Source organism: Haliotis rubra, unplaced genomic scaffold (genome assembly GCF_003918875.1).
Source record: "Haliotis rubra isolate DU_JTF1 unplaced genomic scaffold, ASM391887v1 Scf7, whole genome shotgun sequence".
Classification (NCBI taxonomy): domain Eukaryota; kingdom Metazoa; phylum Mollusca; class Gastropoda; order Lepetellida; family Haliotidae; genus Haliotis; species Haliotis rubra.
The window spans coordinates 562,880-588,582 of record NW_025767412.1 but is presented as its reverse complement, the minus strand read 5'-3'; the positions used below and the strand labels follow the sequence as shown (position 1 = coordinate 588,582).

At 41.8% G+C, this 25,703-nt stretch overlaps 1 protein-coding gene and 2 long non-coding RNA genes across 3 annotated transcripts; all 3 read left to right on the top strand.

Annotated features, from left to right (window-relative positions):
- Positions 1 to 47: 47 nt before the first annotated feature.
- Positions 48 to 25,049, top strand: LOC124258579 (protein CFAP20DC-like). Its single transcript, XM_046692643.1, has 21 exons — positions 48 to 305; positions 3,579 to 3,813; positions 4,381 to 4,467; positions 5,635 to 5,728; positions 5,888 to 5,960; positions 6,725 to 6,839; positions 10,454 to 10,610; positions 12,430 to 12,521; positions 12,748 to 12,835; positions 13,332 to 13,423; positions 14,012 to 14,060; positions 15,261 to 15,449; positions 15,664 to 15,792; positions 16,339 to 16,605; positions 17,085 to 17,235; positions 17,923 to 18,025; positions 20,216 to 20,668; positions 21,149 to 21,394; positions 22,032 to 22,111; positions 22,625 to 22,722; positions 24,175 to 25,049. The coding sequence occupies exons 2-21, from the start codon at positions 3,793 to 3,795 to the stop codon at positions 24,312 to 24,314; spliced, it is 2,724 nt and encodes a 907-aa protein (XP_046548599.1). The 5' UTR covers positions 48 to 305; positions 3,579 to 3,792; the 3' UTR covers positions 24,315 to 25,049.
- Positions 8,016 to 8,798, top strand: LOC124258655. Its single transcript, XR_006893634.1, has 3 exons — positions 8,016 to 8,139; positions 8,352 to 8,356; positions 8,552 to 8,798. It is a non-coding gene; the product is annotated as an uncharacterized LOC124258655 (long non-coding RNA).
- Positions 18,902 to 19,227, top strand: LOC124258656. Its single transcript, XR_006893635.1, has 3 exons — positions 18,902 to 18,989; positions 19,040 to 19,113; positions 19,170 to 19,227. It is a non-coding gene; the product is annotated as an uncharacterized LOC124258656 (long non-coding RNA).
- Positions 25,050 to 25,703: the final 654 nt, after the last annotated feature.

The following is a 25,703-nucleotide window of genomic DNA, read 5'->3' as shown; positions in this document are numbered from 1 at the left end:
GTGCTTACAATGTAAAAGTAGTTTTGATTGGCTGTTAGGATCTCGGCTTGGCTGTAGCAACAAATATGGCGGACGACGCAAGAGATCAGTCAACTTTAAAGATTTAAGGTCAATACTTCATTTACTATTGGTTCATTCGTCTTGTCAACCACATTTCCGTTTGCATTAATACTGAGACAAATCTTTAACCATGGAAAAAGGCTAATCCGTACAATTACGAAGATAATTAACTTTGATGGACCTCAGAGGGTAGCGTTCCCTCATTCTTTGGTTGGGCTGTTGACAAGTGTACAGCAGACGGATTGGTACGTTATGGAATGTTTGGAGCCTAGCTGTGTACTCAACACTCTCTAATTTTCAAAAATTACAAACCATTACAGTTAGTTCAAAGTGAGAACCTAAGTAAAGCCAATGTATCATCCGTTGACAGCATTAAACAAATTCCACCATATCTTTGACATACGCTACATGTTTATGAGAATCAGTAGTAATATTTAGGCTGATGGGTTTCGTTGTCTGCACGGGAGCTACAGATATGGGTAAGAGATCCTCCCGTTCCCCTATCCCAAATAATATTTATAAATATACTAAAATTATTAACAAACTTAACACAACAATTACTAGAGAACTCACAAAATGACTTAAAGTCCAAAATTTAAGTTAGGGTTAGGTTTAGAGTTAGGTTTAGGGTTGGGGGAATGGAAGGAACTCTTTCCCCGATATGTACATCAGCTACGTTTATATATTTATAGGAATGGGCTAGATTTACTTATACCGGTACCACTAAGCATATTTTCTACGCATAATCGGAAGGAACCTTAAGGTTACGGTTAGCCGAGTTAGGGTTAGACTTCTACATACAGCAACCGGAAGTAGCTAAAACAATGGTACCTGTATAAGTAAAGTGCTCCTAGGAATGTAACCTGAACATATTCGTAATGCATAAACATACCCGTTACCCTAAACAGTGGACAAATCCATATTCCTCAACCCCAAACCCAAACAGGTTCATGTTATATACTGGGACTCTCTATTATCGCGGCACATGAAAACACCGGGAAAGCAGAAACACCATGCCCCACATCGACTGTTTACATACCGCAAATTATGTATGCAAATTACGTAAAAAACAATTCATCGCTCTTGAAAAAGTCATTTATTTCATCATGTGCATTGGAATGTCATGTCTAATCGTAGAAATATTGAAGTATTCATCTTTTCAGTAAGTTCTGGAACATTTTGAAACTAGTATGACCCCTACTGCAATTATATCTAGCATGAATCATACTTACTTCGTCAAGAGTAATCCTGCAACAAATGTAAGGTCATTTGCATATTTTCCCTCTTAAGGCTATAACAGGAAGTGACATATTATGGAACTTTACCCTGCACATGGTGGTATATTGTATGGTACATTGTAAGGCGGCAAAAAATGATTTTGTACGTTATTGTTACCTTGCATCCAAGTGAATAAAAGTTTCACATGTTTTGGTTAAAAACATGATGATATTACGAATCTGAATGAAATTCCTGAATAATTTTTTAATATTAAAACTGTTTAGATATTTTAATTGTCTTAGTTAATGTTTGACAGAGTCATTTGCTTGTACCGCGTGTCATAGTAAGAAAATAGCAATACCGCGATAATAGAGAGTTTCTTCTATTTCCGGGTCAAACGAGGCAATTGGGATTGCCGCGATCGTATTAAACGAGTGGCAACTATGTGCCACATTATCTAGTATACCTAGGGCTGGCTTTAAAGATTTTTGCCAGCACATCATTAGACTTATATAACACCTAATGAAGGTGAACTGCTGTGCCTGTTTAATGTTTTTTTGTACCGATCCTTGGCTTTAAATAGGCAGTCTAACACTTCTACCCAGGTCTCATTAGCTAACGTAAGACAATTTGCCAGCAGACGCAATTGAGCATAACATGAGACTGGGGTACTTTTTGTAAGGACAGTGGAATAAACTCTGAGACATTGTATATACGGTATGTAGATACACATACGAAAGGGCACATGCTTATTCATTTCTTCAGCCTAAACAAACAGACATAAGAAATGGTGGATGCCCATCAGATGCAATTGTTTGAAAATAACCCTGATGGTTCTAGTCTGATCTTGTTAGAGTATCCCAGCAGTGCAAGCAATATTTTTTATGCATGCATGATATGATAACTGAGACCGATTTGGATCCCATTTCTGGTTTTGTACCTTGATATTTAATCTAGTAATGTAATAATGCCATGTCAATTGACCTGTGATAATGAGAAAACACATTTCATTTATTGATTTATGTGAAGCCATAAACTAAATGAACCCCACTTTGCTAATGTTATTATTTAAAAGACAACTAAGGTAAATATGTATGTACAGTTGTTAACTTTAGTACGCAGCAATAAACAGCAATAACATGCTCACAGCAGCAACAATATCCTCACAGCAGCAACAATATCCTCACAGCAGCAACAATATCCTCACAGCAGCAACAATATCCTCACAGCAGCAACAATATCCTCACAGCAGCAACAATATCCTCACAGCAGCAACAATATCCTCACACAGCAGCAACTCACAGCAGCATCCTCACAATCCTCACAGCAGCAGCAAACAAATATATCCCCTCACAGCAGCAACTCACAGCAGCAACAATATCCTCACAGCAGCAACAATATCCTCACAGCAGCAACAATATCCTCACAGCAGCAACAATATCCTCACAGCAGCAACAATATCCTCACAGCAGCAACAATATCCTCACAGCAGCAACAATATCCTCACACAGCAGCAACAACAATATCCTCACAGCAGCAACAATATCAATATATCCTCACAGCAACAACAATATCCTCCACAGCAGCAGCAACAATATCCCTGCAGCCAACTATCCTCACAGCAGTTGTATTTTTGTTTTGTTTTTTGTTTTCGTTTTTTGCATTTTGATTGCTTACAGTATAATGATTACTGGTACTGCACCCTTGTTGTCATCTATGTTTGGTGGTACAAGCCTCTCCCTGTTCATGTCATTCACATATTATTCCCAATTAATTCCAAGATAAAAATGTCTTTCAAGTTTTTATCAATGATAGGATTCACACTTGTACTTTTTTTATCCATTGTACATACATATTGCGCAGCATTGTTCACAAACCAGTCAAGATTTCTGGGATATCATTCAATTACCCATAAAAAAAAACAGTAACAAAAGCAAGAACCAGTCCAAGAGAATTGCTCAATGTCAGTTCCCCTTTAATATTGTGAAAATTTATGTGCATCATTAATCTACGCTTTTCAAAGCTTCTGTCATCACTCATAATATCATCATGGTCATGCTGTATAAGTTTAGAAGTCTTGTGTATCTGTCTCTCAGACAAATTGTAAACTCCATAGATATGTTGACTGATGATGTTACCAAGTTTGCTACTCAAACACAATTTCACCTGATAAATTAAAAACACATCCATATAAAGAATCTTTTCATATTGATAATATAATATTGTTGTAAACTAACTAACCTCATATCAGTAATCACAGTTATAAGCTTGTATTGAGAAACTATCTTTATATTTTCCAGATGTGAACACTAGGTTCGATGTATCACTTGGTATAACACTACAACACACAAAACAACACACTGAAGTTGATGAAACCTACATGAAAAGAGTTTAAGATTTTAGACAGACCATGGGAAGAGAACCTATTTGGACACCTGGAGGTGAACAGTTTCCCAATGAACGACTGAATTGTATAAGTATTGCTACAGGAAACTGAAGACCTTTACAAGCACCATGTTCAGGCATGACTTTCAGGTACGTATGACAGTATTTGAAATTTTATGTATGAAATGACTTTTCATAATGTTAAAATAGGCGTGATAGACATGATGACTAAATAGTATTTGAAATTTTATGTCATGCTGGACCCAAAGATTCGGGAAGTGGTCTTCAGCAACCCATTTCTTGCCTTAAAAGGCACTATGCATAACATAATGTTAAACGGGATAGGTTGTATAGACATGATAGAGTTCCTAAATACTATTGTCTCTAAACTTTACAGGACTCCATGTCATGCTGTGCGGCGTAAAACTAAACGATCACTCACCCCATGTCATGCTGTGATTCGATAATGACACAATGTTCTGTGTGACTGCAATATTGTTTGCAGAGTTGCACCTCTTGGCAGCTTCAGGACCTGCTATATGTGGGTTGGAATTTGAGATTTGTCGTGCCTGAAGTTTGTCTTTGTCATGATACCTGTAGTTGTGCATTTCACCAAAGCAGTATTTGTCAGTGGCCAATATGATTGATGGGATAGAATCGAAATTTTGTTAACATGTTCAAACAGTTTCAGAATCAATCTTGCTTTTGTTTTTTCAGGGTGGTCCATACTTTGAAATCTTCAGCGCTCAGGGCAAAGATTCCACATCTCACTGGAAGCTGCAGAATGGGACAGGAATCAAGAAGGTGAGACAGTTTTGGCATTGAGAGATCTTAGCTCTTTGGCTGTCATCGCCATAGCAACAGGGCCCTTGAATGTAGAAAAAGTGGAAATATTATTTGTGCTTTGAAAAATGGAGGTAAAACACAAATGTATCAAGAGGCAAGCTTTTTTGAAAGAAGGTGTTTGGTAGGATTTGAACTTTCGACTGACTGACTGAATATGGTTTTACACCGCTTTTAGCAATATTCCAGCAATATCACGGCGGGGACACCAGAAATGGGCTTCACACATTGTACCCATGTGAGGAATCGAACATTTGAACTTTCGATGTATAGTAGTAGTTAAAGACTCACTGAGTGCAGTTGTCCCCATTCTGGATCTTATTGTCGGCATGTGATATGTGAGACAGTTGATCGAGGTAATCACTGAGTACTACTAGACTGATAAACATAATATACCTGGGATTACCACATGTTCTGTTTTAATGACCTGAGTCAAACTTTCAACAATTGACTTGTCCCTGTTTGATGACTTAGTTTAATTGGAAGACTCATTATCAACTGGTTTAATCTACCTGCATGGCTTGGATGTATTCCATTTTCTTCTCTCTACAGTACATAACCCGAGTTCAAGTGAAAAACATTCTCTCTTTTTTATATTCATTCATTATCAGTTCTAGTGACCATGAATAGACAAAATGGATTCATGAAGGGATATGTTTAGATCCGCAATACGCCAGTGCTCTTATCATAGCTCTAGATCTAATTTTCATACACTAACACATAGTCCTTCTCGGTTATGGATGGGGCGGTGGGGTAGCCTAAGGGTTAAAGCGTTGGCTCGTCAAACCGAAGACCCGGGTTCGAATCCCCACATTGGTACAATGTGTGAAGCCCATTTCTGGTGTCCCCCGCCGTGATGTTGCTGGAATATTGCTAAAAAGCGGCGTAAAACCAAACTCAGTCAGTCAGTCAGTCTGTTATGGATATTCAACATAGACTTGACATTAACTGGACACTAATCATTGAAAAGGTTTAAAATATACATGATACACAGTCAGTGACATGCATGGACAGGTCATTCAGATCAAAAACTGACAAATCTAGTGCAAGGTAGAAATGAGCTAAAAATTCCAAAAATATTCTTTTTCACTCTTACGTCAGTATGTGCATATTTGATGTTTGTTACAGCTTTATGAAAAGGAGGTTAAAGGTTATGTGTACACGCTGGAAGGCACCTCGGCTACCACCCGGATACAGCTGCCGAGGGACTCGAGACATTCATGTAAGTCCTGTTTGTACCAGTCCTCCTTCACCTGATGTAGCCTCACATGGCATGACATCATCATACCTGCTACCTAGGCACAGATGTGGTGCCAGCACAGAAGTCTTGTTTCACAAGGATGTTTCACTAATGTCACCCTCATGTTGTTTCTCATTTCAGTGACGCTGATTCAGCGCTACCTTGTATTACAGCTGTACTTGGTAAAGGGACAAGAATTCTCCATAGAGCTTGGGTAAGTAGGCTTTCCAGTGTGATCGGTGCTGATTACGGTTAGATGTAGGCCTGGGCTTGTTTCACTAAGCTGTAGTAACACCATGGTTTTCGTAAGTCTGTGGGGCAGTGGGGTAACCCAGTGGTTCAAGCGTTCATTTTTCACGTCAAAGCCCCGGGTTTGATTCCCCAAATGGGTAGAATGTGTGAAGCCCATTTCTGGTGTTCCCCGCCATGATATTGCTGGAATATTGCTAAAAGCACCATAAAACTAAACTCACTCGCTCACTGTGGATTTGAAGGCAGGTACTAATTATGAATATTGTAGTGATGTCATGGCAAGGGGGTTGGTTGGTCTTAGGCGCCACAGTTTGCTCTGGAGAATTATATCCCTTTGCCCCTCCAGAAACCTATAAGCATGGGTTTGTGTCTTGGTTTGCCCAAGTTATGTTTCTTTGTATGTCAGCAGCATGCATCTAACACCTGCTTCTCGGATGTAACTGGAATTATGTTGCATTAAATCTTCATACTCACTCACCTATAGTGTGGATAGAACATCAATATGTTACATTTTCTCCCATGTTATAAATTTAGTTAATGCCTTAGGCTTTTTTTCTATAAGTTAATTCAATATAGTATTCACACTGTCAGATTTCCAAAATGTGTGTGTTTCTGAAAAAAATCCTTTCTGTTTGGCTCTCTGATATTGATGAGTTACATCAAACATTAGGTAATATCCTCTGCCAATCATCTTTTGTATTTTTCCCAATTTGCTCTGTTGTACAGTGTGACGGACATGCACAACAATAAACGCCGGATCCAAATGTCTACCTCACAGAAGGAGACACAAGTCACGCCACTACATGCACGGATCCCACTCAATGTGGTCCGGAAAGCTGTGGTAGGTCATCAACTTGCTTATGTGGTAGAATGATCCTGGTTAGAATTGATCTTCAGCAACCCATGCATGTTGTAAGGGGCAATAATCGGGATTGGGTGGTCAGCCTTGCTGACTTGGTTGATGCATGTCATCGTATCAAATTTGTCTAGGTTGATGCTCATGATGTCAATCTCAGGTTCTTTTTCAGAAGAAGTCCTCCTTGGGGTATCCATATAAGCATTAAAATGTCCATTTTAAAACCTGCGACAGTTGTAACTATATTTTAATTAAAAAAACATGTTTTTTTTGTGAGACCACCCCTACAGGACCCCCCGAGGGCCCCCCTACCGGCAAGAGCAGGTAACTCTAGCCGACAACCTTGCACCTCACTTTTCATGCTGTCGTTCACCGAGATAGACGTGCGTGGTTTGTTCATCGAAGTTTGTACTTCTACCTACGGATATTAGTGGAAAAGAGACATATGGGCTAAGGACCCACCCTCTTAATCCTCTAAAGGCAAGAAGAGTTCTTCTTCGTATGTTAATGGGGGCGGGGGTAAGCGGGCCAAGATGGCGGAAAAACCTCCTTCTTCCCCATTTCCCTCAACTTCAGCACAATCTGATTCTGATTCTGCACCCTTAACATTAACGGATTTGTCTTCCATTTTGCAGCAACAGATGACTTCGGTTCGCTCACTTATCTCGGACACGATGTCCGGTCTCTGGCAGGAGATCGGTATCCGTTCGGGGGTTAGTGGTGATCCGGGGTCGTCTGTCGGATGTACACCTACCTCGGGCTTAGGCTCAGGGACGGGTTCTGCCTCCGGGGGTGTGCTTGCTCCGAGCCTCGGCTCTGGTATTGGCCTCTCTGCCGGTGCAGTTGTGTCTGGCCCGAGCCTCGGCTCCGGTACAGTCCAGCTCACTGGCGCTGGTCCTTTGGGTCTCGTACCGTTGGCAACCCTGCAGAGTTTCGTCTCCTTGGGGAGGCGTTTGCTCCGTGTCGGGCACCGAGACCCACTTGCTCATATTACCTTCACTCATTAGTGAGGTTATCAATCCTCTCTTTTCAGGTAGCAGGTCACGCTTCGATCTCCCGGAGCTTAACCGTCGCTACTTGATGGGAGAGGCTGCTCTGTTTGATCCCCCGGTGGTTGACAAGTGCATCTATGCCTCGGTCGCCCTAGGGGGGGGTATCTGGCCACAGTCAAGCGTCGGCTCGTCAGGGTCGGCGCTTGCCTCCATTTACCTCCAACAACCAGGTGTTGAAGTCTGTATATCGCTCTTTTGAAGAGCAATACCGCAATGCCGTGCAGCAGCTTAAGGTTACCGTTCACTCGGCCCTGCAGAGGAAGCTGATGGACATGGAGGACATTGACGATGCCATGTCGTCGTCTACATTAGCGAGGCAGCTTACGGAGGTGCACTCTCATCTGGCACGCTACGCCATACTGTCATGGGCCTTCCGTAGGCTATGGCTGTCGGTCGCCAGGTACTTTCCGGCTACACTGCAGGCGCTACTGTCTCTCCCCTTCAGGATGGGTTCGACCCTATTCCCGCGGGCTTTGACAGTAGTCAGGGAGGCCGTGGAGGCAGTTAGCCAGTTTAAGGACTCCAAGCCCTTACTTGAGCAACCCCTCACCTCTCGCGCCCGGCCTTCCGTCCTTGCCAGTGCTTACCCTTCTTCGTCTGGGAAGGAAGCGCCTAAGTGGACTGCTCCACTACAGGCACGTAAAGGCAAGGGTAAAGGAAAGGGCAAGGCTGCTTCATGTCAGCAGCCTTTTCAGAGGAAGGGGAAGTCGGCCCGGCTTCTCAGTAAGCTATCCTCTGGAGCCCTTAGTGGTCCCGGCGCAAGCAGTTGTTACACTGCCGACTGCCAGGATTCATTGCCTGTTACCCGACCTCCCTGTCGGCGGCCGACTACCTCTGTTCCTTCGGGAGTGGGAGAAAGTCACGTCAAATCCCTGGTTCCTGTCTACACTCAGGGATGGCCATATGCCGCAGTGGAGGCGAGGCCCTCCTCCTTTCTCCAGGAATTTGTTGCACTCCATTGCCGACTTCTCAGGAGAAGCAGATATACTCCGTGCCAAGGTCCAGTCGTTGCTGGACAAGGCAGCCATCGAGGTGGTTCCGACGGGCCAGGAAAGTCAGGTGTTTACTCCACCTATTTCCTGGTTACCAAAAAAGGACGAAGGGTTCAGGCCCATTCTAAATCTAAAGGGCCTGAACAATTTGATTGAGGTACCGTCTTTCAAGATGGAGACACTGCGTTCAGTGATCTCATCTGTAGAGGCAGGGGATTGGCTTACTTCCATGTACCGATGCACCCCGAGTTCAGGAAATACCTCCGGTTTTCCTTCGACGGGAGGGGCTATCAGTTTCGTGTACTCCCCTGTTCACAAAGCTCATGTTAGTGCCAGCTCAAGTCGCCAGGGCACGGGGCAACTTTTGTTACCCGTACCTGGACGACTGGCTTCTCAGAGCACTCGCCACCATCTTGTGTCGGGATTCCACACAGACAGTGATGGATAGTCTCACCAAGTTGGGTTGGATTATCAACCTCAAGAAATCAGAGCTGGTTCCAACACAGGATCTGGTTTTCTTTGGGGGAAGATTCGATGCACAGCAGGGATTAGTCTCTCTGTCTCAAGACCGCGTTTCCAAAGTCCAAAGGATTGTTTTACAATTCCTTCAGTCCCCCAGGGCCTCAGCTCGCACATGACTTCAGCTGTTAGGCAATATGGCGGCGACAGTGGACATAGTTTGGCGTGCGCATCTGAGGATGCAACCAGTTCAGCAAGCGTTCGCGCAGTTGTGGTCCCACTCGGAGAGTTACGAGACGATTCTCCTAACTCCGGAGTGGCTTATTCCTCACTTGTGGTGGTGGACCGACACCAGGAATCTATCCAGGGGTATCGCGCTGGAGACCCCGGTGCCCACGCTCACAATTCAGATGGAATACTCTTCCAAAAGGGGGGGAGGGGGGGATTCCTGGGGGACCTCACAGCTTCCAGCCTTTGGTCCAAGAACGAGGCGACCCTGCACATCAATGTGCTAGAATTGAGAGCGATCCGGTTGGTGTGCGAACGCTTCGTGGAGCAGGTTCGGAGCCGTGATTTGGGTGACCATGACCATATCTTCAAGGTCACCTCAACACTTTCAACACGTTTCAAACTCTCGTCAACGTGATATCTCAGGCACTGTTGTACCCAATGTCTTCAACTTTGGTAACAGCCTACATTTGGGGATTGCGCAGACACCAGTTTATTTGGGTGACCTTGACCTTCTCTTGAAGGTCACCATAACACTTTGAAAACGTGATAAAACAGTGCACCAAATGTCTTCAATCATGCCGACAGCCTACATTGGGTGATTATGTAGACACAAGTCATTTCAGGCATCTTCTATATGACCAAAAAATAAAAAGTAGTAAATATGTTATAAATATTTCATTCTTCTTTAGCGGTGGGGGACATTTCCATATTTGTGGCAAACACTTGTTCTTTCTTGTTTTCAGCATGTTTTAACAAATGTTTTTGTTCATATTGGAAGTCATTAGGAACTAGGTGGGCAAAGATTTTTATACAGGAATAGATTTTGATTTTGAAAGGATTAGAATGATACACTCCCTAATTTCAGTGGTTGAACCTGTGTCTGGATCTGGTGTCACTTGTGGGCGAGACATGGAAGGGAGAGACATACCGAGCCATAGAGGCAGTCGCAATCTCAGCCAACTGTAAACTGAAGCGAGTGTTTACAATGAAGGTTCAGCCCCCTGACACAACGGATGATGATGGTAAATGTCCGATTGGTAATTGTTTCTCCTAGTGTATGTTTAAAGAGCTGCATACAAAATGTCCGATTGGGAATTGTCCAGTAAAACTGATAAATAAAAAGAATGATGATAAAAATGCCCATCAAAGAAGAGAAATAACAAGTGAAATATAAATACATTCCTTACAGTAAATCACAATGATCTGAAAGGTTAGCTGTTTCAAGCACGCTATAAAGTTGATGCAGTGCAAATATTGCTTGGGACCTTTCGATGTGAAATTTCAGGTTAGGTTATGTTAAAATCAGGACATCATTCTTGAAACATGTCAGTTTTGACAAAACTGTTCAAGCACAAACTATGAAAGCAGAAACTGGCAGGTGTCATTAGAAGAGACTGTATTAACACTATACCAGGACATGCAATAATATGCATATCAAAATACACGTCTATCACAGTATGAAAAATGGGATTTCAATGATTTTACAAATCAAAGCCCAAATTTAATATGACAATGGTATTTTTGTTTTGTAATAAATAAAGCTGTTAATTAGGGGTACTTATGAAAGATATTGTACAGTAAGGAAGACATGATACCATGCAAGTATTTCTTGATTCTTGGACATGCTGTAACACATTACAGAGTCCCAGATAAGCTGTGTATCTGGGTAAATTATGCATAGAAAATTTCCAATTACTCATTTAAAATGTTTAAAAGTTTAAAACAAATGCGTACGGAATATATTTATAAAAATTGCTTGCATAATGAAAAAGACATCGATTGCTATCAAGTTGTACTGTTAGTATAGGACTGGTGTTGTACTGTCAGTATAGGATGAGTGATTTTTTATGAAATCATGAGGCAGAACATACCTGCTTAGTAAATTTACTCAATGACATATAATACTTAGGTGAGTAAAATGACTGAAATACACACACATTTGAAGCAGTGGGTAACGGAAAATGAAATACCCACTCAACATTCATAATACCCACTCCAAAAAAATACAGTGGGTACAGTACCCACATGAGCTAAATCTTATCTGGAGCTCTGACATTATATACTGAACTGGTTTTGTGATTCTGTGGTCACACAATGGGGGTGCCAGGTTAGAACTGGTTCCTAGCATCCAGTGCTGGTTGTAACAGGTGATCAGCTAGGTCAGTAGTCAGACTTGATGACTTGGGTGGCTGCTTGCCATCATACCCTGATTGTTGATCACAGTATCACTAGATCATCTGGACAAGACTTGGTTATTGTCAGTCTTTTTTCATTTAGCTGCAATATTGCTGATTGTGGAGTTCAGCACCAAACTAATAAACAGATTAGGATAGGATATTTATATAGCACACATATCCAGGCAACTAGTGCATGCTCAAGGTGCTGGTATTTTTATTCCCTCGATCATTGGATGTCAATCTCAACAGCACATCGTATTATCAATCTCAACTCCCTGGGGAGTATACCAATCTTGCAGCCACTAGGCGCACCGAGTTATTGTGGCTTTTCATCCTAACAAGGTACCCATTCACAGCTGGGTGGACTGGGACACATAGTCACAGTTACTTTGTCCATGTTCACTGCACGTTGCTTTACCCACAACTAGGTGTTTGCATGTATTCATGTGGCCACCATCTGGTCATGTACCAACAGACTAAACATTCAGTGAGTGTGGATTGTGATCATGGCAGGGTAAAAAGGAAATCTGCTTCATACTTTGTACCCATGTGGGGAATTGAACCCTCATCTTCAGTGTGAGAAGTGAATGCTTAAACCACTGGGCTACCCCATCCGCCCCCAGTGGTGAAGACAGTGTGTCTCTATTGTTGTTTTCTATCTCAGAACTATATGGGTGCAGCAGCAGTAACCCTGGTGAGGTGGATCCCATCCCGAAACATTGTCAGCTGCCCACAGATGTCCCACAGTGTACACAGGTAGGTTTGTGACTGGATTGTGATTCTGACAATTAATCCTGAATAGGGCTGCTTGCCCAAAATGCTACCAAACTCTATATGCCCTGTTGTGTGACGTGTATCCATTGCCATTTGTAATGACCCAGTGGGTTTTCGTTCCTAGTTTGCCTGTCTAGTGCACGATCCTAGATACATCCCAGTGATTGTGTATTATGCCTGTAACAGTGTTTTCGTTATCTTCCTCAAGGTTTTAACTCTCAACAAGATCAAGCATGGTGAGAGACTGAGAGAGGGCAGTGGAGGGTTGAGCAGACCTGTGTCGACACTTAACCTAGGTAGGTCGTTGTTTGAAAGATGAGGACAATTTGTATGGCTCTTTAGCATCACATACGTGTTGTCTTAAGCAATTTGGATGAGATTTAGGTGCTAATAATGACTGATCTGAACAGTTCACAAGAAGGTACGACTAAATGTCATCTTTTGTGTTGTTGCTTCTCTTTGACAAAAACACACCAGAAAGTGTTTGATCCTCCCTGGTCCTATCCTGGACAAGTCACACACAGTGATTTGTAGCACCAGCAGGATGTGATGGAGTTGTATTGACAAGACCCTTACCTATAGAATCAGCAACAGGCTGTAAGCAGGACTAACAGATTAGAGGTTGTCATATTTCTTCACACAAATCACAAGCAATCAACCACCAATCAAATTGCTTATGTCATTGTGATTATATTATTTACTGTTTACTGTATTTGATAAACTAGTTCCATTACCAGATCACCATAAACAAGTATTTGTGACTACTGAGGTTTAAGTTTTGTTGTGTTTAAGACTCCAGCCTCAACAGCCAGAGGTCCTACCACATTGCGTTTGGCTCCAAGGTTCCGACTGAGGCCGATACCAGCAGGAAGTCAGCCAGACAGGTGAGCTGACGTTATAACAGTTACTTGGGGTGAAGTGATATGTTGGTCATGGCAAGTTCACTATGAATTATTTCTGCTGTGAACCTGTTTTTACAGCTAGCTTTTCGTTTTCAACCTGCTGTCTGAAATATTTATAGTCATGATTTTTCCACATGATATCATATTACGACCTTGGTGTATCATCCCCAGTTTTCATGTAAATTTTGTTTAAGATATAATCCACATTATTTTCTTTGTAGAGACTCATGCACCTGCTTGTGGAAAATGCATTTCATTCAACATAGCTCTCTATTACAAAAATGATTGATACAGTATGAAATATAGTGTATTTGAAATATTGGGATGATAGGGTAATCAAGTGATTAAAGCAGTAGCTTGCCACGCCTAAGAACATGGTTCGATTCACTAGATGGGTACAATGTGTGAAGCCCATTTCTGGTTTCTGCTGGAATATTGCTGACAGCAGCATAAAACCTTACTCACTCCCTCTGTTAAATGTAGAGAGGGAAATGGAAGTAGTACCTATCAATAAAATGCTAGAATTTCAACTTTTGGAAATGTCATGATGATGGTGATTACTTCTTACAGGGTAACTTCACAAACAGGAGCATGAGGTCGACATCTTCAAGGCTGGACGGTGAGGTTTATGTTGAATATGTCATTTCACTGAAACAAGGGTTTTCTTCTTGTTTTTTCCAAGTGTTTAAATCTCTTCACAATGTTGGCAAATGGATGGGTTCATCTTAGAGCTATTGTGTATGACAACATGTGTTAATGTGAAAATAACTGTGTTTTTGTTACCATGTATACTCACAGGCAAAAGTTATATGTTATATAGATGGTTATGGCACAGGCTCCTATTTAGACCTGTCTGTTCTATGTGTTTATATAGATGGTTATGGCACAGGCTCCTATTTAGACCTGTCTGTTCTATGTGTTTATATAGATGGTTATGGCACAGGCTCCTATTTAGACCTGTCTGTTCTATGTGTTTATATAGATGGTTATGGTACAGGCTCCTATTTATGGACCTGTCTGTTCTATGTGTTTATATAGATGGTTATGGCACTGGCTCCTATTTAGACACTGGCTCCTATTTAGACCTGTCTGTTCTATGTGTTTATATGTGTTTATATAGATGGTTATGGAACAGGCTCCTATTTAGACCTGTCTGTTCTATGTGTTTATATAGATGGTTATGGTTATACAGGCTCCTATTTAGACCTGTCTGTTCTATGTGTTTATATAGATGGTTATGGAACAGGCTCCTATTTATAGACCTGTCTGTTCTATGTGTTTATATAGATGGTTATGGTTATTTAGACCTGTCTGTTCTATGGTTTATATAGACATGGCACTTTCTCCTATTTAGACCTGTCTGTTCTATGTGTTTATATAGATGGTTATGGCACAGGCTCCTATTTAGACCTGTCTGTTCTATGTGTTTATATAGATGGTTATGGCACAGGCTCCTATTTAGACCTGTCTGTTCTATGTGTTTATATAGATGGTTATGGTTATGGCACAGGCTCCTATTTAGACCTGTCTGTTCTATGTGTTTATATAGATGGTTATGGCACAGGCTCCTATTTAGACCTGTCTGTTCTATGTGTTTATATAGATGGTTATGGCACTGGCTCCTATTTAGACCTGTCTGTTCTATGTGTTTATATAGATGGTTATGGCACAGGCTCCTATTTAGACCTGTCTGTTCTATGTGTTTATATAGATGGTTATGGTACAGGCTCCTATTTAGACCTGTCTGTTCTATGTGTTTATATAGATGGTTATGGCACTGGCTCCTATTTAGACCTCTCTGTTCTATGTGTTTATATAGATGGTTATGGAACAGGCTCCTATTTAGACCTGTCTGGGAGCTCCACAAGTCGGAACGGTCTACTGTCCACCCGAGAGCCACAGAGAGATTCCTCTGCAGGGAGCAACACCAGTCAACCGCGGAGTGGCAAGGCCAAGTCTGAACCAGCTCTCGTGGATGAAAATGACAATCAAAATTATAGCCAGAAAGGTTATGCTTGTTTCATTCATTCATTTTTAAGATTTTGATATTATTTTGTTAAATGAGTGATAAATGGTGTCCACCATGCAGCGAAGGAATTGGAAATAATTCAGGATGTGTTCTGGTCAATGTTTGGATGTGTAAACGGATTGACATATTTTATCAATTTCATTGTAATGTTGGTAAAGTGTTGGTAAGTAGAAGAATGTACTTGCATGTTCAGGAGTGAAAGAGGGCCCTATCGTGACCCCCCACCCTCCCAGAGAGCCGTCATCTGACCGAAGGAGACGGAGACCGAGGGTGAAGAATGTTGACACTAAAGAGAGACAGTCCAGTGCTGGCTCCGTCAAAGGTAAAGAACTTCTATATTTAACACTGGAAGAGCCTAGGTATTAATGCATTTGCTCCTTGCTGTGCAAAGTTATCTTAGACCTATGATAGTTATTTCATCTTAGTGCAAATATAGCTATGGAGCAGGACCCTGACCTCAACTTTCTTCTTTCATCAAATTGATGCTAAGAGTTACGGCAAATATGATAGTCATGATTTGATGTCCACTATCCTTACTGATAAGCTCAGCTTGTTCATTTAGCAGGAGTTATTGATGAGTTTAGGTTTCAGTTTACTGTTGTTAATAGTTATTTTTCTTATCATTTTTATTTTGAGAAGATTTGCCAATTGGCAAGTTTGAATGAAGTTCCTCAGAAGTCACTTTGCTTGCCTATGTTGTCTGTGACTCAAAATTAAGGTTGACATCATTGGCCTGTAACCCTGGTAACATATTGGCTGGTATGATTCCAGTTCATCACAGGAGTTGTGTTGTTTGTGTTTACAGAAGAGCCTACCTCTGTGGGCAGTGACTCCATGTCTCACGCGGGGACAGCAACTACCAGACAGTGACCAACACCACTGACCTCTACACCCACAGCGGTGACCGCGACACATCCGATTTCTCATCAGGGGGAGGCCGCCACAGTGTGGAGCAGTACATCAAAGCGAGAAGTGATTGGTCAGTCGGTCAGCCTCAGTGGGGCTGTAGACAAGTCTGACCATCGTCGTCGGGAGTTTCCAAGTTTACAGGGATCTAGAGTGGTGAAGAACCCTCTGAGGTCGTCACAGGACAGAGGGGTTGGTCCTGACGTCCCAGAGATACAGACACCAAGAGGTGGGCTGCTACCGAAAGCTGTGGTGGAGTGGATTTTATTGCTGATGTGATGCTAAATATTAACTCACTCATCACTTTTGTTGACTAACATAGTGGTTAAAGGGTTTCTTACTTGTCAGGTTCAATGTGTGAAGTCCATTTATGGTTACCCATGTTGCCCTATTGCTGAAATATTGCTGAAATTAGTGTAAAACTGCAGCAAACTCTGTGTGGGTGTTGCTGTGAGTGGGGGTAGGGGATGCTTGGTGGTTAATGTGTTTCCTGCATGATGGTTTTGATGTGTGCAGTCCAGATAATGAGAAACTGAAAATAAATGAGAATAAAGTCTCTCATCTGATTCACCAACTTCGAAATATGCCACTCAAAGAAGTGTGATATTTCTGGAGCATTGGTAAAGGTGAAATAAAACCATTACAGTGCTGCTGTATTGCACTGAATGAGTTGTTGGATAATGCTCAACATCTTGCATGGTCCAACAGAGTCCAGGTCAGTGGATGGGGACGAGTCTATCAGCGAGGTGATCGGCCTTCTGCATTCGGATGTGCGGCGTGGTCTACAGGCAGAAGATGACAGCAGTAATGACGCCGAGTCCAATGAGTCCGAGGCCAGGTCCTACGAGTCCAGTGAGGAGTGAGTAGTGTTCTTATCAGATCTCATTCTATTGCTGGAGTATTGCTGAATATGGCATTTAATAAGAAACAAACTAGAGACAGACAAAATGAATCTCATACCATCTGAAGCAGATTTATCACCTATTATGGTTAATACCTGTCAGATAAACATCTTTAGATGTCACACATTAAGTGGTTTCTGATTGTTTGCACACATGTAACCCTTTGAAGATTCTGGGTGAGAATATTTGCAGTATGCTGATAGGACGTGCCAACCAGATGTATTGGTCAGGTTCGGTTGAAAAGTGTCATCGCACCATGATGGTGTCAGTAATTGCTCACTATATCAACCACTGGATACGCTAGTCCAGACTTGATTATTTACAGACTGCCATCTTATATTGAATATTACCAAAAGCTGCATTAGCAAACATACAGAAACATGCTGGTAGAGAAATTGTTGAATAGGATTATATATTTCTGTTCCATAGCATATTGGGGTGTTGGGGTAGTCTAGTGGTTAAAGGCATTCGCTTGTCACGCCAAAGACCCAAGTTCTATTTCTCACAAGGGTAAAATGTGCCTGGCACATTTCTGGTGTCCCTGCTGTGGTATTGTTGTAATATTTCAAAAACGGGTGTAAAATCATACCCAGTCACTCACTCACTCTATAGCATAATGCATGTATTCTGTATAACAATTTCAGGGATTCATCAGACCACAACCATCTCCATGTGTTTTCGGTTGCTCCAACAACTGCACCACACAGGAACATGTCTCCTAACACAGCAGAACTTGATGCCAAACAGGTAAATGTGGGACTGAGAGAGTGGAGGTGATAGACGAATGATTTGTATATATATAGTCACTGATCTGTTAGGATTTGGTCAGACTGAGTGATTTCACAAATCATTGTCAGTGCATTAGTCTTATGTCATTTTGTTTAGTTGTTTGACTGCTCTAACTTTTAAACTTATACCCATTTTTGATGGGTTTTATTATTATGACAAATGAGAATGTCAGATCCTAATGATATGACAAGAGGGAGCCACAATGTCAGGTTCTAATGATATGACAAGAGGGAGCCACAATGTCAGGTTCTAATGATATGACAAGAGGGAGCCACAATGTCAGGTTCTAATGATATGACAAGAGGGAGCCACAATGTCAGGTTCTAATGATATGACAAGAGGGAGCCACAATGTCAGGTTCCAATGACAGGTTCTAATAATGTCAGGTTCTAATGATATGACAAGAGGTAGCCACAATGTCAGGTTCTAATGAAGGGGCAAGAAGTAGCCACAATGTCAGGTTCTAATGAAAGGGCAAGAAGTAGCCACAATGTCAGGTTCTAATGGAGGGGCAAGAAGTAGCCACAATGTCAGGTTCTAATGAAGGGGCAAGAAGTAGCCACAATGTCAGGTTCTAATGAAGGGACAAAGACAAGCAAGAAGCAGCCACAATGTCAGGTTCTAATGAAGGGGCAAGAAGTAGCCACAATGTCAGGTTCTAATGAATGACAAGAAGTAGCCACAAAGAAGGACAAGAAGTAGCTAATGAAGGGCACAAGAAGTAGCCACAATGTCAGGTTCTAATGAAGGGGCAAGAAGTAGCCACAATGTCAGGTTCTAATGATATGACAAGAGGGAGCCACAATGTCAGGTTCTAATGAAAGGGCAAGAAGTAGCCACAATGTCAGGTTCTAATGATATGACAAGAAGTAGCCACAATGTCAGGTTCTAATGAAGGGACAAGAAGTAGCCACAATGTCAGGTTCTAATGAAGGGGCAAGAAATGTCAGCCACAAGTAGCCACAATGTCAGGTTCTAATGAAGGGGCAAGAAGTAGCCACAATGTCAGGTCCTAATGAAGGGACAAGAAGTAGCCACAATGTCAGGTTCTAATGAAAGGGCTAATGAAGGGCTAAAGGGACAAAAGTAGCCACAATGTCAGGTTCTAATGAAGGGACAAGAAGTAGCCACAATGTCAGGTTCTAATGAAGGGGCAAGAAGTAGCCACAAAGGTTCTAATGAAGGGCAAGAAGTAGCCACAAAGTTCTAATGAAAGGGACAAGAAGTAGCCCAATGTCAGGTTCTAATGAAGGGGCAAGAAGCAGCCACAATGTTCTCAATGAAGAAGGGCAAGAAGTAGCCACAATGTCAGGTTCTAATGAAAGGGCAAGAAGTAGCCACAATGTCAGGTTCTAATGAAGGGACAAGAAGTAGCCACAATGTCAGGTCCTAATGAAGGGACAAGAAGTAGCCACAATGTCAGGTTCTAATGAAGGGGCAAGAAGTAGCCACAATGTCAGGTTCTAATGAAGGGCAAGAAGTAGCCACAATGTCAGGTTCTAATGAAGGGACAAGAAGTAGCCACAATGTCAGGTTCTAATGAAAGGGACAAGAAGTAGCCACAATGTCAGGTCCTAATGAAGGGGCAAGAAGTAGCCACAATGTCAGGTTCTAATGAAGGGGCAAGAAGTAGCCACAATGTCAGGTTCTAATGAAGGGGCAAGAAGTAGCCACAATGTCAGGTTCTAATGAAGGGGCAAGAAGTAGCCCACAATGTCAGGTTCTAATGGAGGGACAAGAAGTAGCCACAATGTCAGGTCCTAATGAAGGGACAAGAAGTAGCCACAATGTCAGGTTCTAATGAAGGGGCAAGAAGTAGCCACTATGTCAAGTCCTAATGAAGGGGCAAGAAGTAGCCACAATGTCAGGTTCTTATAAAGGGGCTTCATTAGCCACAATGTCAGGTCCTAATGAAGCACAAGAAGTGGCCCTGAAATATCAGATCCTGATGAAGTGACGAGAGGTTGTGCTGAAATGTCACATCCTGATGAAGGGGCAAGTACTAGCACTGAAAGTAACCCTGAAACATTGTTACGCTCAAAAATCATGAAAAGGAAGTTGTTACCCATAACCATTTCTCTATGGTCTTCCTACTTTAAAATAGCTATCAAATACCATTCCTTTGTTACTTACCGAATCATTTTCCAGTCCAAGAAGGCCAGACCCCAAAGATCCAACCCCAGGTCAGCCCTGGATTCTCTCTCTGCCCGTGGTGCAAGACTAGAGGACGACTTCGTGAATGACATGTCTAGCACTGATGAGGAGACAACTCCATCTAGACACAGAAAACCAGGGTCTAGACCTCACAGTGGCAGTTCACGCCCTCATAGTGGGACGTCCAGTACGTCGAGTCCCAAAACACGGGATCAGAGAGGAGGGTCTGGGGGCAAACGTGGGGATAGTGGTGGGCGGGCACGAACAGTTGATACAACGCCAAAAGTTTCCAGCATTAGCCCCGAGCAGCGAGGGCAGTTTAACCCTGCATTATATGCCGACCAGAATGGAGGACTGCACGGCAATGTGATATCCAGGATGAGTCTCAAGAATCTTGTACAGATACCCAGTAATGATGCCAGAATCTCAAATGCCAATCCTTCCTCAGTAAGTGTTCTGTTGAGCAAATTTATTAAGTCATTTTGGCATCTACTGCCTTGTAGTGAACAATTCTGTTGTTTCAGTATATAGAGAATTGTAATTTACTTAACTGCTTGAAATATTTACAAACAGTATTCAAGGCTGCATAAGCATAGGTGAACAGTCCTCAAACACAAGAAATGTGGACTGTCAGTTTAATACAGCAAATATGTTGCTTAGTGTTCTGGTAATTCTGTTTCAGTAATTCATGTCAGAAAAAGATGATTTTTTTTTGGTCACAAAGCAGAACAATGCACACCCCTAGCTATTTACATAATTGTAATTCAAAATTAATTCCTTTTAAGTGTTTATTACCACCACAAATTACTCAAACTGAATAATCAGTAAGGTAAAATATCAAGCTAACATTGCAAACTGTTGACTATCAACCTGTTGTCGTTACATGAGTTTACAGATTCTTGTCTTGAGATATTCTCTGTGTTCCAGCGCCAGTACGATTTCACCAAATACCAGATGGCCGATGTGACCGACTCCTTCGAGGCCCAGATGTTCCTGAGTATGAAGAGACAGCAGGAGGAGGAGGAAGCACCTGATTCCCCGAGGAAAGACCTGAACACCTTCAACCGGAGCCCTCGACGCTCCCACCATGATCACATCGCTCCACAGATGTACTCCGAGTCACCAACAACGACCAGTGATGACGACACCAGCTTCAGCACATGGAAAGCACCGGTGAGTCGACAGACACACATAACTTGTCTCTAGAGCTGTACAAGGTAGTGAATACGAGTATATGTCATATATCATGTATATGATGATGCTTTTTAGCCAAGTCATGATGCATCTTAGCAGTGTATGAAATAAGGCCCGTCCGACCACTCGAGATGGTCAAGATTCTGACAAACGGTCTAAATTTACAGCTTGCCAGCCCGATGGTCTGGTAAAATTTTAGATGTTCCATACATCTGAGCAAATTCACCATATCTTGGTGTCTGGTCTGATTAAATCTATTTTGGGCTGGTAACATTTTGAAGTTACCAGCCCTTATGTCTGGCTGGATTTTTGGCTTATTTCATTCACTGATCTTAGTCTATATAGACTTCTATACACTGTGGCAGAAACTGATGATGATTTAATGAACTCTCAGTGTGGTTTTCTAATTACAATGACATCCTCTTTGCCTTCAGTGTTCGTATTGAAACTAAGTGAAATGAAGCATCTCATCTCATCTCATATATCTATATATATTCAAATACACTGTGGCAGAAACAGATCACTAAGCTGTCTGTGGTGTTAAAATGATTACAGCCTCTTTGACATGTACTTGTAGTGTTTGTAATGAAACTAAGTGAAACATGTTTCGATGTAGATCCACCAGATGCCACACAACTACCAAGATGAAATGAAATCACGGCTCAGCAGTGACACCCTAACTTCATCAAACCCAAGGTAGGTGATTCTTCTTTCCATGTAGGGATATTAACTTTACCAGGGTTTGGAACCAGTTTGGTAGCCCTGTGAATGCTGAAAGACGATGCCATGGTCTGTTAGAAAATATGTGTTATTGTATGTCAACTGTAAAGAATATATAAGCTGTGCGATCAAACTGTATATGTAGTGTTCATTAGACAAACTGGTGACTAGTGATCGACGTAGTCACACTCTATATCTACCCTGTCCAAGATTTAGTCAGCTTGAAATGTTCCTTAGCTCCTTACATCATTATACAACAGATCAGTGTGATGAGTTTTGACTGGATTTAACATATATTTTTACAGTATTATAGTAATGTCTCATGATTGACATGTGGGGGCATGGTACTGTGTGTCTAGAACAATTCATTGTATCTATTATTATTCATTATGTGGACCAGTGTGTGATATAGAACCTGGCATGTTATGTGAGATCCTGGCACATGTCTGGAGTAGGGAGACTGTAGTGTTGATGTGATGCATGTTGTAGAGACTGGAGTGGAGTGTACAGTCCCCCGATTGTCCTGCCTGGCGACCTGAACCACACCGGCCACATGGTGGAGGAGATCCCCGAGTCTCACAACATAGGTGAGGGGAACACTACATTTATGTCAAGGTTCAATGCACTGCTTATAGGACTAATACTGCCCAGTGATCTCTCAAACCTGCCATTGTTAACTCCTTCAAGTAGGGATGCAATACTCTGGGTATTGGACTACGAGTGATCAGTGATCTCTCAAACCTGCCCTTGTTAACTCCTTCAAGTAGGGATGCAATACTTTGGGTATTGGACTACGAGTGATCAGTGATCTTTCAAACCTGCCCTTGTTAACTCCTTCAAGTAGGGATGCAATACTTTGGGTATTGGACTACGAGTGATCAGTGATCTTTCAAACCTGCCCTTGTTAACTCCTTCAAGTAGGGATGCAATACTTTGGGTATTGGACTACGAGTGATCAGTGATCTTTCAAACCTGCCCTTGTTAACTCCTTCAAGTAGGGATGCAATACTTTGGGTATTGGACTACGAGTGATCAGTGATCTCTCAAACCTGCCCTTGTTAACTCCTTCAAGTAGGGATGCAATACTTTGGGTATTGGACTCACAGTGATCAGTGATCTTCAAACCTGCCCTTGTTAACTCCTTCAAGTAGGGATGCAATACTTTGGGTATTGGACTGAGTGATCAGTGATCTTTCAAACCTGCCCTTGTTAACTCCTCTCTTCAAGTAGGGATGCAATACTTTGGGTATTGGACTACGAGTGATCAGTGATCTTCAAACCTGCCCTTGTTAACTCCTTCAAGTAGGGATGCAATACTTTGGGTATTGGACTAAATGCAATACTTTGATCAGTGATCTTTCAAACCTGCCCTTGACTCAAGTAGGGATGCAATACTTTGGGTATTGGACTCACAGTGATCAGTGATCTCTCAAACCTGCCCTTGTTAACTCCTTCAAGTAGGGATGCAATACTTTGGGTATTGGACTCACAGTGATCAGTGATCTCTCAAACCTGCCCTTGTTAACTCCTTCAAGTAGGGATGCAATACTTTGGGTATTGGACTACGAGTGATCAGTGATCTCTCAAACCTGCCCTTGTTAACTCCTTCAAGTAGGGATGCAATACTTTGGGTATTGGACTACGAGTGATCAGTGATCTCTCAAACCTGCCCTTGTTAACTCCTTCAAGTAGGGATACAATACCTTGGGTATTGGACTAATACTGCCCAGTGATCTCTCAAACCTTATGAAGTGATAGCAGATCTTCCAAGAGTATTTGTGATGACTATGGTGAAGCCATGCAATGTGCCCACCACCATCACATATATGGAATAAGCTAAACCTAGCAGAAAAGCTTTCTCACTTTTTCAATTATACCTTTTCAAGAAAAAAGATTATTTGACGTTTTTGTTGGGCTGCTTGAAAATCAGCCTCCAATATTCCTCCTGGTGACTGTAGGACAGTGTAGGCATCATATCAGACTGTGTGTCAGGGGATTCTAGTGAATGTCTGTAAATGATGACATGATTCCTCTTCCAGATTCTAGTGGTCCCCAGTCAACAGGCGAAGACACAGACGATGATAAGGTGAACCTCCTGTTTGACCCCAGTCTCAACTGTTACTATGACCCGGTCACACGGAAGTATTATGAACTGAAAGGCACACCGGGGATAGGCTGAGCCAATCCCTAGCATTCCAGTGTCTTCAGTTGCCATAACGACAATATTCCACTTCCTGAGTGTGAAATACCACACCACAAAGTATTTCGGATCTGTGTGTGTTTGAACTGCATTTCCAACTCCCTGAGAAGTATGCAACCAGAACGATACCATGCATATTTTCTTACAGTTTGTAGAGACAAGTGACTGAGTATTTTGAATGCAGCCCCAGATTGTTAATTATTATACTGTGTGACATATTTGGGGAGTACCCTTATAAGTACATCTACCTTTGAAAACAAAAAGTTGCCTTTAGTAAGATACCTGTAGCTCTTCAATAATTTCCTGTCAGGTTTATGAATAAGTTATCAACATGATCAGAAGTTTAGACTACCGGGTAGTTAATATATAGTGGAGTAGGTAGTCTGTGCACTTAACACATGGAATAAAATTGTTTGATATTACTGGACAGATTCCATCCATGATGTAAGTATCTTGACAGTTACTGTGATATTTATTCCATGACTTGTACATTCAAAATATTTCCTGTTATCAGAATAATCTCTCTTGGTGTTTTACTACCACCAAGTGGACAAGGTATTTGTATAGCAACCAGATATATTTTGTTGTTACTGTATACAGTGTATTGACATGTTACAGGGACTGGAGTGTCAGGGTTAGGAATTAAGATACCTTCCTTGATCAGTTATTTTTGTAATTATGTAAATTGTACATATAAAATAGAGATTGATTGATGTTCTTTGTTTTCTTGTTGACAAAGTGGTGCTGTGATGTGTCATGCAGGTATTCAGCCAATATTCTGTGGGATGATAAGAGATCTTGAGGAAGAAACAACAATTACATGTGTGGGTTGGGATGAAATGGACTTCAAGATAATTTCACTAATATTGAAACATGAATATGTGTGAATGTGTGCATTTTGAGTATTAAAACAACTTGAATTTCAAGAGAGGGCTCAACCATTAGACAGACAGAGTTCCTGCTATATCTGATATATGAATGCAAAAACACGTTCACACAAACACTATAACACATTTAATAGGGCCTGTTTGATTCACTTACAGCTGTTGGGTAGGGAACTTTCTTTATGGGCCTCTGGAACATATTAACAAAATTTATATGCCAAATTATTCTTTTCTCCCTATATTTTGGATTTACAATAGTTGAAATACTAAGATTGCTTTGGGTATGCCTGTCCTCCAGTCGTCACATGACAGTGTTGCAGGTCAATCCAAAGTGATCATAGATGTTACTACTGTTGTACAACCTAACAACACAGGCGTGCTGCTGAGTTACAGGGCTTCGGTCCATTTTGGGTGTGAACCCATGAGCAGCAGATCCTGACATGACTAAGGGACATAACTCCACACCAAATTCAGGGAATACTGG